This window comes from Pseudopipra pipra, chromosome 7 (assembly GCF_036250125.1).
Source record: "Pseudopipra pipra isolate bDixPip1 chromosome 7, bDixPip1.hap1, whole genome shotgun sequence".
Taxonomy (NCBI): domain Eukaryota; kingdom Metazoa; phylum Chordata; class Aves; order Passeriformes; family Pipridae; genus Pseudopipra; species Pseudopipra pipra.
The window spans coordinates 29272333-29288140 of NC_087555.1; the positions used below are offsets into that span (position 1 = coordinate 29272333).

General features: G+C 38.7%; 1 protein-coding gene across 4 annotated transcripts in view; it reads right to left on the reverse strand.

The window, feature by feature from the left end:
• The window catches only part of MYLK (myosin light chain kinase), a 200060-nt gene that overhangs the window by 118490 nt on the left and 65762 nt on the right, over positions 1-15808 (reverse strand). For all 4 annotated transcript variants that reach the window (XM_064661434.1, XM_064661433.1, XM_064661436.1 and 1 more), the window contains 2 exons: positions 2958-3165; positions 1170-1218 (listed from right to left, as the gene is read on the reverse strand). In XM_064661434.1, the coding sequence (XP_064517504.1) occupies positions 1170-1218; positions 2958-3165 (257 nt within the window). The remainder of the gene's footprint in view (positions 1-1169; positions 1219-2957; positions 3166-15808) is intronic.

The following is a 15808-nucleotide window of genomic DNA, read 5'->3' on the forward strand; positions in this document are numbered from 1 at the left end:
TATTTTTTTTCTTTTCCCCTTTCCCCATTTATGTAAAGGCATAAACTTGCCATACCATAAAATTATTAATACTGAACAGGAGCAAAACATGGGAGCATGAAAAATGAGGACAATCACTCTAACTCTGTGCAATGCAGTGCATTAGGATTGTGCTTTATAGAGTCTGAATGTACAACAAAACATAACAGCAACCTTAACTGTCCTTTCTTGCTTTGATTATTTGTCCTGCATGTATTTCTGCAGCACATTTACAATACAGACTTTATCATGTAAAAGCCTTCCTGACTATTTACCATTTTCTTTTACTTAACCATTTTCACTATTGTAATCTCAGTTAATTTTAAAATTCAAAACAAAGATAAACAATGTTCATATCAGTGATGAAATTAAAATCTTCAGTTGTAACTATCTGTATTCTGATCACTAACGTAATCAGAAACATGGATTTTTGTCTATATCCAGGGAGACTCATTGCCAGGGATGTGAATCAGAAAAAATTCTGCTTAAATTCAAACTACTTATAAAACAAAATAATTTAGCTCTTGGAAGAATTAGGTCTGAGGTTTTTAAAACAGTGGCATTCACTTAATTGTAAATGTTTACTGAAGTGCATAAAGTACATGACAAGAAGTAGACTATTTTATGTGCCAGCTGAGATCACCCCATCGGCCCATTCTTGGTAACAGTTATTCCAAACCAGAGCATTTATTTCTTCCGGACTACAGTTTACCCACTGTGTTGCTTGGAAATATTTAACTTCTGTGTGAGAGAAGGCTGATTTCAGTTGCTTTTATTTCTTAGTGACGACTCTTAAAGCAGTATTTGCTCTGTCTTTATAAAGAGACTGTCAAGTCATGGAAGTTTTGGGGAAGGATTTCTGAGTATCAGAGAACAGAGACAAGAGAGTGCAATATCACATCAGAGGACAGTGGAATATTGCAGGTATCAGCAGGATGTTCTGTTTTCAGCCAGATTAATTCCTCAGTCAGCATGTGGGAGCACTAGCTGTATCATCACAGTCTCAACCATTTTGCTAACCCTGCAGCTCTCATGGTAGCTATTCTGCTTGGGATAAATGGAGATTTTTAGAAAGAGTAATTTTACTTGTTTTCCTACCAAAATATATTTAAGTGTTTGGTAAACAATATCAAAGCCATTGGACTTCTTACCCAGGGGTTTTGGCACTGGATGGCAGGCTGTATTTCATCAAGGAGCTTCCTGTAACATAGGATAGAAAAACAGGAAGTCAGAAGCTTTGTCAAGACCATTGGGAATTACAGACACTAAAGACTATGTAAAATATCATTTCTACAGGTTTCAAACACAAAAGGAGAAATGCAACATTTGCAGTGTAAGGTTATGTCACCTGCAGTCTCAAAGTTAGGCTCTCCAATTTCAAAAACAAGCTTTAGCACAGTTACTGTCTACTTAGTAGTAACAACACTGCAGAGTATTAATGCAAAAATATTTTTAAACAAGTGAATGAAACACTGTGTCTAATTACTACAGTGCAGCACTAATTCGAATTAAGATAGCAAAAGAAGGTTTTTGGACTGTGAAAGAGGTCTTACTTTACTCGTTTGGGTTTTCAGCCCCATGCTAGCCCACACCACCTTTTCTGAAAAGAAAACGAAGCTTCTCCCTTGCTGCCGTGCGCAGGAGGGAGATCCCTGCGCAGCCGTGTAATCCCAGCGCCACCTGGTGCACACAGCGCCCGGGAAGCTTTGGGACCGACCTGGGAGAGACCCAGAGCCGCAGCATCAAACAAACAAGTCTGATGGCTGTGAAAAAAATACTTGTTCTAGAGCCTTATAAGAACCCACATCACTGTCAGACAGGACAGCCATGCAGATGGAAAGACTAGATCGTGTTTCAGTAGCATTTGTCAAGTAAGAGTCGGCCCCACACAGGTATCTTTGCTGAGAAGAGAAAAAAATCTGTGCTTTGCTATCTTGATGCATAAAGGGATTTTTAGAATAAGGACCATATAATTCTCAAACTCTGAGAAATTCGGTCATTGGGTACTGCCTTGAAGTTTCTTTTAAACTGCATCAAAGCCCAGGTCAGAAAAGCTGATATAAAAACAGCTTTAAAAAAATCTTCCACCTCCATGTAAATTATCACTCATAAAGTTGTCATGGCTTAAAACTAGGGGCATAAAAGATTTTGCATGATTTTTACAACAGAAGGCATTAATAATCACGCCAGATCTATTTCAGTAAGAACTCTGAGGATATCTGTTAGAGATTTTGACTGTGAATAAACCTAAATGCTGATTGTTTCAGGACTGCTTCAGATTTTTTTCTTTGCTTCAAGAATTCAACACAAAGTTGTGACCAGAGAGGTTGCGACATTCAACAGATCTCTGACATGACCAAATTGCAGTACAATTGATTTCAATCCTTCCCTGGCTTTGTGTCACTCTTTAAATTTTACATTTGGCAGTTTGCAACTATCCAATATGCAGATGTTCTCTTAAAAATTCCTGGGTTTGATCTTGGCTGTTTCCCGTGTGACATTAAGCATGCGATTACAACCAGGCGTGCAGCTTAGCAAATGGCAGCGTGCATGGAGAACTCCAGGAACCCACTGACTCAGTGTGCCTACCTGTGAAGCAACCAAGATGGCCACAGTTTTTACTGCCTGAGAGAAAATGTTAAGTTCCCAGGCCTTTGTTTCTGTCCTGAGTGGTGACTTCCATGAAAATTACAGAGTTTATAGCAAAATCTGTAAAGCTAGGACTTGTTTTAGCTGGGCATCATCATACACACCTGAAACTGAACACACACTTTATCCAGCGGTAGACATTTAGTTCCCTGAAAAATGCCTTAAACTGGGAAGTTTCTCTTGCCCCAATAAGAAAACACAAGCTGTGATTTTAACTAGACAATTAACTTGGCTTATTCCTTTAATTAAACTCTATAATCATCACTGCAGTAATGTAAGTATCCTCTTACCTTCCACTGTCAGTTCCACAGTCACTTGACGAACCCCACCATCATTTGCAGCCTCACAGGTGTATTTACCACCATCACCTTCCTGCACACCTTTGATCACCAAGCTGAACACCCCCCGAATGCTGTGGTCCATGACATAATGGTCTCCCTCTGGGACAGGATGCCCATTTCTGTACCATGTGATCTGGGGCTCAGGGTATCCTCTGACCTGGAGAGATGTGAGAGAGATGGAGAAAGAAGGTAAACTTAACAGATGATGACATCAGGAAGAAATGTCGGACATTTAGCAGTGCAGTGGAAAGTTCTTGACACGGGAGCTGTTAAACACATATTCTTTGCAAGCCAAATGGCAGAACATAGTGAAATAAAAAAACTCTTGGATAAGTCAAACTTAAAATCATAAGACTAGTCAGGCAGATAGATACCTATGCAGAAAATCTTCCCACTTCTATGGTTTCTCCACAGAAACAAAGTGACAGTGCCGATGAAGAATCCTTACGCTGGGTCCTCACTGTTCAGAAACTGAAGGGCAGTAGTGCTACTACACCTCTAAGTTTGCAAGACTACAAGGTAGCCAGACCAAAATTTTCTAGCATGATTGCCAAGGATTGGGCTTATAATGGAAATGTATTGAGATATAGTGGCTTCTGACAATATACAGGCAAGAAATGCAGACACGTATCAAATTTTGCCTTGATCTTTAAAAGCAGAAGATAAGGAGTTGCAATTTACGAAAGTGTCATTAAGGGTCATTCTCATATTATGGAGGGAGGGAGACTATAAGCACCTACACATATTCACACAAAAACACTACTCAACTTAAACAGCTTTGTGGTCTACCCAAAAGAAGAATTTTCAAAAAAATGAACCAGTCCTGTGCTCATTAAATATTAATATATCCCTTCCTGCTATGGCATTAATGATACCTTCAGATTTGCAGACAGATCCTCAGTTGGTATAACTGAGAACTGAGTTATTGATTTCAACTGAGCTGTTGCAACTCGATGAGGATCTGTGTGTTTCTTTTGCAAAAAAAAAAAAAAGGAAAGGGAAAAGCAGACATACACCAGTTTCCACCAACAAAATGACTACTCAGGCAAAGGTTCTTCCTCTGCTGTATGAGAGATCCCATCCCCTTTGAGGGTCGCTTTACTATGTGTTAATTGTGAGTAAGTTTCTCCAGTCATCATAACAACTCCTGACTGCAGAACTTCTCTCCTAACCCCCACTCTGATATGTTCACCCCCCATCTTCCAACTCTTTGATCCTTTGCCTACATGTCATGAAGTAACTGAGTGGATCAAGATGAGCTGGGATGAGTAATAGTTGTGGCTGTGTTTGCTCACTGGGAAAGAAGTACTGTTGCATTTGAACTACATTATCAAATTTTGGCAACTGAACAGGAAGTCCCTTCAACCTCCAGGTGGGCAAAATATTGATGATCTGTCTTGATTTGAAGAAGGCTTGGTTGTGGCTTGGGCAAATTTCTCCCAGCATTCTCCTCTCAGTTTCAGCTCTGTTTTCTCTGACTGCACAGCACTTACTTTCCAAATTAAAATCTTTAACCAACCAACCTTACCCATTCCTAGGTTCTCTTCTTTCAAAACCTTTCATTTTTAATCCAGCCCCACCTCACTCCAGCTGGGTTTCTCATCTGTTGGAGCTTAACCTACAGCTGTCAGAAATTTTTCTCTTTCCTTTAATTCTCTAGGTATCAGTTCAGAGAAATTAATTTTGCCAGTGATGTGATGACCTCTTCTTCCTGACACTACTTACTCAATATAAAGGACATTAATGTTTGCCAAGAGCGTGAATATGCTGAATAAGCTGAAGAAACTTTCCACTCTGGTACAAACTTCTCCAGTTCTTTCTGAGTCTATCTTTACCTAAGCAGGAGCCATGTTCCATGAAGAATAAATTGTGGGATCCTGCACATTGAGAGCTGATTCCTGTTTAAAAAAACCCCGCAGCGTCTTTCTAAAGCCATTTTGTGGCCATGCCTTTTCTTTTCTGTGCTTTCTGTAAAACAACAGCTCCCACTCAACCCAGAATTCTAACCCTTCTCCAGCAAATTGGTTTAGTGCTTACTCAGAGCACAGGCTCCAAGGAATATCTTTCTCAGCACAATTCATTTTCAGAAAAGGGGAATTATGAAGCATCAATATGAGATTGTTACAGTACTGTAACTCCTGTTAGTTGATAATGTGCTCACTGGCACAGAAAGTGACTTGTACCAAATAACTGCTTCTTACTATTAAGTTGTCAATGCCCTTGTACTCATCTTTTCATTCTAGATTAAGGAACCAACAGAGAGATTAAGTGATTTACCCAAAGAGTTAACTACCTCTCATTTTTACTTCACTAAATATTAAGATTTCCTTGAAATATTTGAGGCAAAATGGCTTTCAAACTGTTACATCAAGTAATACAATACAGTAAAATGACAGAGTAGCACTTGAATGATGTGAAGGCAGAACCACCTTTTCAGTGCATTACATCACAACCCCTTCACTAAAATCAGTCTAACCACATCTGTTTACAGCTGCTGAGATTCTGACCTGTGAATGCAAGTCATCAATTACACATCACTTGATATATTTACTGTTTTTTTCCAGTTCACACTAATTCTTTCTGGTGTTTTCGTTGTATTGTTCAACTCAGCTTCAAAGCTCCCAAGTATTAACATTCCATCAATTATCCCAGGGAACAACTGGGGTCGAAGCAATGGGAAGTACCTTTCTTCCTTTTCCTTTTTGTTTTATAATATTCTTAAGTCCCTCTTGGACCACATGAGGCCATTTTTAGCTGACCCCTCAAGCTCTGGTATACCATTATACGTGTCCTTCCAGTATCACATGACTGAGGCTACAATAAGTATTTTTCCATTTCTTCTATGTGTGTTTATTTTATGCTCACTGTGTCTGTGTTATTTTGTTCATCCACACCTCTACACTGAGGAAATGCCACACCGAAAATTACAAACACAGGCAATCAGCAGGCCATTTCCTTCCAAAAGTTTGAGTCATTCTCTTCCCAAACTCTGATTTTTTTTTGTTCATTTTTTGTCAAAAATGAATTGATGGGAAAGCAGAAGTTTACAGAATTGCTCTGTTGCAAGGATTTATTTCAGGTTTGGGTTTGGAATGTGTTTCAAACTGAGCCAGACCTCTCTGAAATACATGGTCTTGCCATAAAAGTGTCAGGGACCCTTAAACAAATCACTGGTTACTGGGTTTTGATCCTAATGGATCAATTCCAGAACTGCAGCAGGTTTTATATTCCTCCCAACCTTTCCAGAGCTCACTAAAAACATCTGCCTTGCATAAATCCACAGCAAACAGAAATTTATCTGCTTATTTAATGCCCAGCGGCAGAAGGCTATAACCTTTATTTACAGCTTGGCCTGTGTGAGTATTGCCAGTTCCATTGAGGCTACAGCTTCTCTTTACCTGTTCTACACCAATAACAAGTGGAAAATTGACAGCAAGCAGCAAATAGCCATTGTATCAGCACAAACATGGGTTTTGAGTTTTTATCTGGACGCATCAATTGCTTAGAGTGTTCCTGGGAAAGTCTGCTAAGGTAAAAGAGGCCTTCTGCTCTGTGCAGAAGGGGACAGCAAGGGGACAGGGCTGAGAGAGAACCTGTTGTGTGTGAAACTCCCAGAGTTAGGATTGTTTTGCATCTGGGTCTGAGGGAATGCTATTGAAGAGGGCAGCACTAGATGCCCAAAGAAAAGAAATAAGGGGTCAAAAATAGAACAAATCTATGGAAGCCGTACACTAAAGGATAGAATTATTAAAAAATGCGCCAGTACAAACTATTCCCCTCTGTCACAAAGCAAAAGGCATTCAGTGACCACCAATGGCAAATATATTCAGTGATCCTTTTGCTTGTTCAAAAGGACAGGAAAGATTTTTTAAAAATTAGCCTATATCTAAAAAGAGCTGTTTATACACTAATTTCAAAGAACCATAGGTTTGCCTACTTAAACACATCACTGGCTCCAGTGAGGTCAACAATGAACATAAACCCACAGCACCCAAAAGAGTCAGCAGTAAGTGACAATAAACCAAAGTGTAAGTGAAACTGTGAAACACTGATGGGCTGTGAACCATTACTGAGTATTTCTCACTTTGATAGTAACACCTAAAGACTATTAGAAATGATGGCAAACATTAACATGACATAATCAAGCACTATACTGGCTGAGGTGTTCAGTGCTTGATGTTAAGGACTAGATAAATGTCCCATTTTCCTACTTAAGGTCATATTTAACACACAAGCAATGAGATCAGGAAGAAAACAGCTACCAAAAGGATTTATTTGCTTGCAAAATCTCCTCAGATTGCATCATATATAGACAGGCACCCACAAATTGTACTAAGACTGGCAACGTTACAGCTGTTAAGAAGTTGCTATTCAAAATAACTCCCCTCCTAGAGATGATTTCATATGCTGCAATATGAATTCACTAATGACTAATATTGCTCAGAAGAGACAATCCTTCTCCTATGAAATCAGAATTTTAGGACATCCAGATTTTGTCAGCACACAGCATTCAGTTGTGCTGCTATTTCTGTGGACTACCTTAATTCCACAAAGTCCAGAATTAAGACCTATGTGTGTGTTGTATTCAATAAATTCAATAAAAGAATCAGTTGTATTTGTGTGGTTTGATCCATCTGAAGAAACTTGATTTTGAATTTACATTTGAAAGACAGAAATATTATCTATTCACATGCTATTCAAAATGAAGCTTTCAACCTAATTTTCATACCTTGCTGCTTTTCGAGGACGGTTGTCCCCTTTGTTGGCTCTTAAAGAATAACAGGGTAGTATTTGAGGACACGGTTTAGTGGTGAACATGTGGGGTGAGAGGTTGGTGGTTTGACTTGATGATCTCAGAGTCCAACCTTAATGATTCTATGATTCTATGATGTAACACTCCAAAATAAGCAGGTTTTGTGCTCCTGCAGCTAAGTGACACTGCTTTTTGACACCTATTTCTCAGTGAGAAGAACTTGGAACTGCCCATTTATATTTGAGACAGACAAATACAATATATACTTCTTACAGTAAATCTGTACATGTACATGAATAAAGCATTATGCAAATACAGACTTTTCTACTTGTCTTGAGACTTTTAAGGATATGCAGACCTTGAGGCTACCACCAGTGATGCTCTTAGCCTGTATCTCAATCATTGCAACACAAAGAAATAATTTTTTTAAAACACTGATTGTTGGTACTGTAGTTAGCATATTTATAGTTAGACTGTAGCATCTGGAAGTTGTAAAGCAACACAAAAACAAGGTTTGGACGACCTGGGTAACAAGTCATATATGAAGAAAAGCAGTAATGAGAAATGTTTTCTAATGCATAAAAACACCTGCAAAGCAGAAGAGAATAAACTATTTCCCACACCACAGTGGACAGGGCAAGCACTAAACTTTCAAGAGAAATTGGTCAGTGGGTTGGTAGATGATGTCTGACAGCAGTGACCTCCTCTAAAGGAACAGCAGGTGTTTACTTATGTGGCTGCCTGCCTATCTTAACATTAAGGAATACCAGAAACTGAGAGAAATTTGAGAAGGCTTTGTAGTCTATTCTCTGTTCCATGCCCATCTTCGACCAGAAACCATCAATTTCTGGGAGCTACACATCAGAAAAGGCCACAGAGAACAGAAGCTGCAAGGGGATAAAATGAGCACAGCTTCACTCAGGGTTGTCAGATGTTACCACTGAGCTCCCAAGTGTTTGCTGTGGGCAGATGATTAGAAGTCACACCAGAAGGACACGTCAAGAGACGTGAAAAACCACTCAGAGTATGTGCCAAACTTTGGCCTTTATTCTGCTGCCTGTGAACCTGGCATAGCAAATACTCATTACTACTAGGGAGTAAACTACTTGCACTTTTTGCAAAACTTGGAGTAATGAGCTCATCTGAAGGTCATACAGTTGAAGGCTCTCATGCCAAGAGACTCAATCCAAACAGTAACAGCTGTTCTGTGGATGGAGCTCATCCTAGGTCCTAAAAAAAAAAGAGGTGTTTCCCATAGTCATCAGACTCTATCCACTGTCCCCTACCTTCCTTGGATTGAGAGCCAAGAGATTTCGGATCTGGACCTTGATTAAAAGACTTGTGAGGGGAATTAAGTACTTGAGAACAAACTTAGCAGAGGATGCTAAGACTTGGATACACCATAACATCTCATCAGTCCATGTAAAGAGAGCTGTGCATTCAAACTAGAAAAAAGCACCACTTCTTGTTTTAATAGTTTATACTGCTGTGAACTCTTAATTTCAGTCTTAGGAAAGAATTACTATAAAACTGTTGAGACTACAACTGAACATCATGATTACAGCCCACCTAATAGGTAGTATAATTTGATTTAAATTTAATTTTTATGGTTAGTGCAGGTGGGAGACGCAGTTCTGGCCAGTGCAGGTCTTTTGTAAGTCTTGTAACAAAGCTTCTGTTAGGCTCAAGCTGCAGTTTGCTTTAACAAATGAACAGCAGATGTTCTTGATAAAGGAAAGTGGACATGATACATTGTTAAGCTCCTTCTGAGACTTTAAACACACACAAACCATATCTCAAGAATAGCTTACCCCTTTTAAAAGCTTGCTTTTAAAACAGAGAACTTGCCTGGCAAGGTTAAACATGAAAATGTTAAATATTTGGAGACTTAGCTATAACCTTGCAAACAAAGCGAATAACCTGCCTCTTCTACAGAGCAGTCTAGAATCCACAGCTGTCTCATTAAAGCAAAACTGGAGTACAGTAGGAACAAAAATGCTCACCTCAAAGCATTACCTAATGTGCATACAAGAAAAAATAATGGTCTTTTGTAAACCTTGGGTGTGTTCTATTTTTCTACTCTGTACTCATCAATGCCAAATGGCACTTCATATTTTATAGTCCAGACACCAAACATGAGATCCTTTTGCAGATGGCACCCCACCAATTTTACTTTTGATTCTTTAAAAGCAGTTCTGCATAATCTGCTTATTCTGTATCTGCCTCTTCAACCCCTTTTTGCAGATTGCAAAGGTGCTGAACACTACATATACTACCACAGTTCTTTGGGGGAATCAGTTTTTATGGTACTCAGCAGGGAAGAATTTATGACCTATCCATGGAAGACATGGTCTGCTAACTGAAAAGCAGACAGCAGCTGCAGATAATTTCTTCTTCCATCTTCTACATTTAATCATATTTCTTTTGTGAAACTCAGTGTCAAGGGTTTCTAGAGGTGCACAGAGTATTGGCTTTGTGCTCAGTGACCGGAGTGTAGCTGTTTGAATAAAGCATTGCTTCCCCAGGTACCATAACCTCAACAAGTCCATTTGTCTTATGTTTTTTCTGAAGGACTCCAGTGGAATTTCAGAGTAGCACTGTGTGCCAAGCTGCCTTCAGTTTATATAATTTCTGAGTTCAAACACCAGTCCCAATTAATGCAGCTCTTTAGAGAATACTTAAGCCCCACTTATTTCTTTAGGAATTAATCGTATGTGCTTTTCTTAAATTAGATGTTCTTTCATTTAAATAATAAATTTAAATTTATTTCATTTAAAGTAACACTGTTATAGGAGTCTTCAGACACCCCAAAATAACCTGACACATCATTCAGCTGAAATTCAGAACACTATCAAGATGGATTCTACCCTTTCCTGTACAGAGGACACAAAGGGAACACATTGTATAGAGGAACACGTGTCGGTGTAGCTGGGATGTCAATCAGCAGCTGAACCAGAGGCTGTAAACCTCTGTTACACTAATGGGGGCATTTTCACACAGATGTTGCTGTCTCAGAGTGGCAGAGCTGTTCTGATGGAGCTTTAATAAATCATTCTACCAGTAGCAACATCTGCCTTTTTACTTTCCCCACACTGTAGCCAGCTGACCTGGAGCCATTAAGTGCATGACAAGAGTTTTATGCTAACCACCCACAGAGCTCACCTGGACCTTTTTTCCTGTAAGTACAGGTTTTCTAAACTTAATATGGGATTATAAATAGACTGAATCTCTGTCCGTCTTTAGTTCTATATTTAAATTTAGTCATTGTCTGATTTTTCCCCATTTTTAAAAAGGCTTCCCTAGGCTGCCAATTCAAAACCAAACAGGTGCCATAAACCTTGGATAAAGACTAGGAGAAAGCTTAGCCTATTTCCTCCAATGCCACCCAGATGCCATCCTGACACACAAACTTGACAAGGTCTCTGCAAAGTGGTAAAATTCTGACATTTTATCAAAGTAGGAGTGTGCAGGAAACTGAGTTTTGTACAAACTGAAGGCAATTTCAGTTCTGAAATAAGTAGCTGTCACTCGGGAAAGTGTAACTTTGACTTCATAACTTCACAGCCGAGGATCTGAGACATGGAGACACTCAGACTTTGTCAAACTCACACTAAAAGGAACTTAGTTTCCATATTTAGTAAGGTTAGATCAAAATAATCTGGCCATATTTCCTCCTTGCCAACAAATTTTCTATTGCAGGAATCAGTGCAAAGACTGAAATGAAGCTGCAGCACAGGGAGGCCACTGCTCTTCTTACCACAAATAATAACAGAATGTGTTTGTATACAGATATCAAAGAGCATAGTATTGAGTGAACAGTAAAGAGGATCCAGACAGAATAGGTCCAGAGTTTTGGCAGCAAAATGAGAACCATGTAAAATAGTGTTACAAATAGAGAATTAAGTCACTGCCACAGCAGAATGTGAGCAACTTACTAAGATACGGCTCTGTCAGCTCTCAATAACTTCAATGATGCCACATGTATGGGCCAAAAAGATTTGAAAGGCAAGGGCAAGCACAAGAGCTCTCTAAAAAATATGGAAGATAAACTTAGAAGCTCTCTCTTGGATGAAACTCTCATCAATTTTAATGAGAATTTTCTCTGGTTCTGAGTCTCTCCTCAAAGCAAAAAATAAGGCAAACTGCAAAGATGAAGCTTTCTTCCCACTTTCTTCCCATGGACCAACTTTTAAAAGCTGATAAATTTTGTGAGGTCCTGAGTAGCTTAAAATGCTAAAAAATTGCAAAGAAATAGCTGACCTAAGTGCATGGTTAAGAGTCACTTAGGATTATGCTGTAAGGATGTAAAGGAGTTCAAAGGGAAAAAACTGTGGCTGCAGAATGGAAATAAGGCTCTTGCTAGTTGTTCCACACAGCCCACTAAGCCCCATAAAATTTGCTCTCTTGCTCTCTTGCCCTATCCTCCCAGCTTTGGTGATTCTGACTCAAGATGTCTATGAAATATTACTAAATGAAGCAGCTGCTTTAAGTCAGTAGCCATGAGTTTAGGAGAATTTCAGAAGTTTCCTGGTAGGACCAGTGCTCATTTCAGAGCAGCAGCAATCTTTGCTACAGGATTTTGAGAAATCAGACCGGAGTTTCACTTTGTTGTGAGAGGTTTCAGAACAGGAGCGGTTCATTCATTTCCAGTTCAACAGGACAGCCTCATTTCCTGTGTTTGCCACTACTTTTGTTCATAAATTTTATTTGGCAGCAGTAGAGGATTGAAACATAAAACAGTTTAACACAATAATAATAAATTTTTGGGAAGTTATCTCCCCTCTTCCCACCACCAAAAGCTTAGCTTTTAAGACTTGATGCACATTTTTACTTTCAGTTGTGAATCCTTCATTCATCCTTCATTCAATAACAATTCACAAAGGTGGATAATGGTTGTTTAGACCAAGCATCAGCACAAGGAAGCCCCCTGAACAAGTACAGGATGAAATGAACACCAATATTTTGCTCTGTCATTAGCACAATATGTGCACGTCCCCACTTAGAAACTGTAAACATTTTGCTGTTTTACCTCACAAAACTGATCACAGAATCCAGATGCTTTGAGCCACAGCTTGAGACTGGGACAGCATCAGGTCAAAAGACTCTGTTGATACCACACAAAAGAAGCAAAACCAAGCAGCATCAATTATTTTCAGAGCAACAATCCCTTCATAACAATAATATTTGGGGTTTGAATTGGCAGACACTTTTTAAAGACGACAATCCACTCTGTTTCTTTTTTTCTAAAGAGAATGTTCATCACTGACCGCAGTAAAACTTGCAAAAATTATTTTTCCTTTGCATATTATTTCTGGAAGACTGAAAGACTTTGTTTTTTTAACTTACTGATGTGAAGTTTCTGTCTTAATGGGACATGAATTTATTTTACATGTCACTGACTACTAGTGGCCCTATTTTCTTGTAGGAACTATGCCACTGAACAAATGAGCTTCATACTTTCCTAGCTTAGGGATGTTGTTCTTAGGGATTCAATATCAGTACATCTTATTAGTACGTGCTATCAACAGATAAGGAATCTCTACAAATTTACATGAGCACACACAGTATGCATGACCCATTGTGGAAAATTAATTAAAAAAAGAAAAAATATATGCTTTCATTCTGTGCCCAAACACACAGCTACTGGCAAATATGCTTAAAGCTATGAAAACCATAATTAAGGGCAGCAATCCACATCTGGAATGTAAAGTGGTAACAAACACTCTGTGCTCTGAATGAACATGCCCTCAGCTTCCAACCAGACAAGATTTATCTCCTGCAATTCAGGAGCCTGGCCATGGCCACAGAGAATGCTAAAACTTTGTTGCTGAGTTGCCTGCACAGTTGCATGTGCATTTAAAGACTGTCTGCTGAGAGTGACGAATGCTGCTGGCAAAGGCTGTGCTCTGGATAGGCTACAAAAACTCTCCTCAGTTCTGTGAACTGCTTTGTTAGTGCTTCCTGGTGGGGCTGAGAAGTGCCATTTGTTTTAAACTTCATTAAAAAGTACAACTGATGGGATTACAAAGAGATATAAAATGCAATGCTGGATTGTGAAGATTTAAATACATTAGACAACTAGAATTTCTCATTGCACTGTTTGTTCCACTATGTCCAACTTATGGCCATGCATTAAACAATTAAGACTTCCATACAAAATCCTATTGTGGAACATCAACTGCTCATCAGCAACTGTCTTTCATCCTGTAATAATCTGTAAAATCTATAAGCTTTCCCAAATACAGACATACACTTTTTAATAACAGCTTAGGAGAGGTAATTCAGACAGTACAATGTATGAATGGCTGTGTTTAACATAAAAATAAAAATGAAGGGCTGAGCAACAACTGTTTAAAAGGAAAAGCCCTCAAAGCACTAACTGAAATACTAAGTACAAATTGATGTGGCTATAAATTTCTAGTTCAACAGTTCAGGATAAATATTTATAGACATGCTGAGTTCAAGAGAAAGTTTGTGGGCTCGCCTCTTCTTTCTAATGCTTTCTCTCAAAACTGAAATTGCTGTGATCTTGGTAAGAGAAACACACACGTGCACTCAAAAGTAGCTCCATTTGTTTGGGTTTTGGAAGAAGCGCTTACTCTGCTTATGCTTTCAACAGAGCTCCACTTCACTGCCGTTGCTGACATTGCTATTGAGAGGTTTGAACAAATCCAACAGTGTTTTCCATTAAACCTGTAGCTGTGTAATAGTCTCCTGAGCAGAGAAATCTTTGTCTACACTTCTATCCATTAGCAGATCCCAACAAACGAGCTTTGTGTCAAGACTCCGAGGACCTAATTCTGGCATTGAAAAGGTGATGCCCTTAGTCCATCAGCAGTCACCTAAAGAGCTGTGATATTCACACCTATTGCAAATCTCAACTTTCTCTTCCAAAATCAGAAGCTATTTATCTCCAAGAAGGATAGATTTGTGCCTGAGGTACTAGATGGGAATTGAACCTCTGGAACACAGCAGTTCAGCTCTGAATCCAAGCATGTATATCTGTGTAATCTTGCACAAGCCAATAACTCTGACCATGTCTCAGTACCCCACATAAATGTCAAGGAGGTAACAATGACTATTTCCTCTGTTGCTTTAGCTAGGAAGGCCAGCAGAGAAGGATCCAACTCTACTCTGGCCTGTGTATGTGTTAAATACCATCTGCAGACATACACTAGGACTCTACTTGAATTAGGCTGTTTAAGTGGTACCATGAAATAAGCAAAAATCAATACCATTTGCCATAGTTCTTTAATCTGTATTTCCAAGACTTTATCATAATTTTTCTTCTAGTGCCTTGGCTTTCAGCATAACTTTGTTTTGAAATATTTATATTTGCCTCCCTGCAGAGACAAACTGCTGAGTTATTCTTTTATAAGGGAACACCAGAGCTCATATAGACAAAAATAATCAAGCTTAAGTATATTGAACTCTTGTTCCAGGGTGTTCACAGAACAGAAAAATTCGTTATTCACTTTATTTTTTTTAATAATTATTTATAATTCATTATCTCTGTTTACCAGTATGGGAGTATGACATAAATGAATTAGATTTCACATACTACCATGTGTGTGGGTGCATTTACAAACCTTCTACAAAACAGTGTGCACTACATTAATATTCTAAGCTTTGCAAAAACAATTTAAATAATACATGCACCATAACTATAGGTTTGCTGGTGTATAATGGGGCACATGGAAAGAATGGCAAACTCTCAAGCCACAGAGTACCAATTTGACTCTACTACGCAGCTAGAGGAAAATTACCATTCTGATTCAACATGAGTTGAGAAAGTGCAGAGCTGGATGAAATAATCTCAATATTCTGTTGCCAAAAGGCAAATAACCATGAGCAGAACTATTTAATTTGTCAGTCTTTGCTTCTCTATTTTCTTTGGGCTATGTGTGGAGATTGTTGACATCTTCAAATGAAAAGTTTTTGTATACATTGCACTTGGCATGAAGTATGGCTTTTAATTAGTATTTTAGCAAGCTAAGCTGTTGTGTTTATAATAAATGCTATTTCTATAGAGTAACATTTACCACAG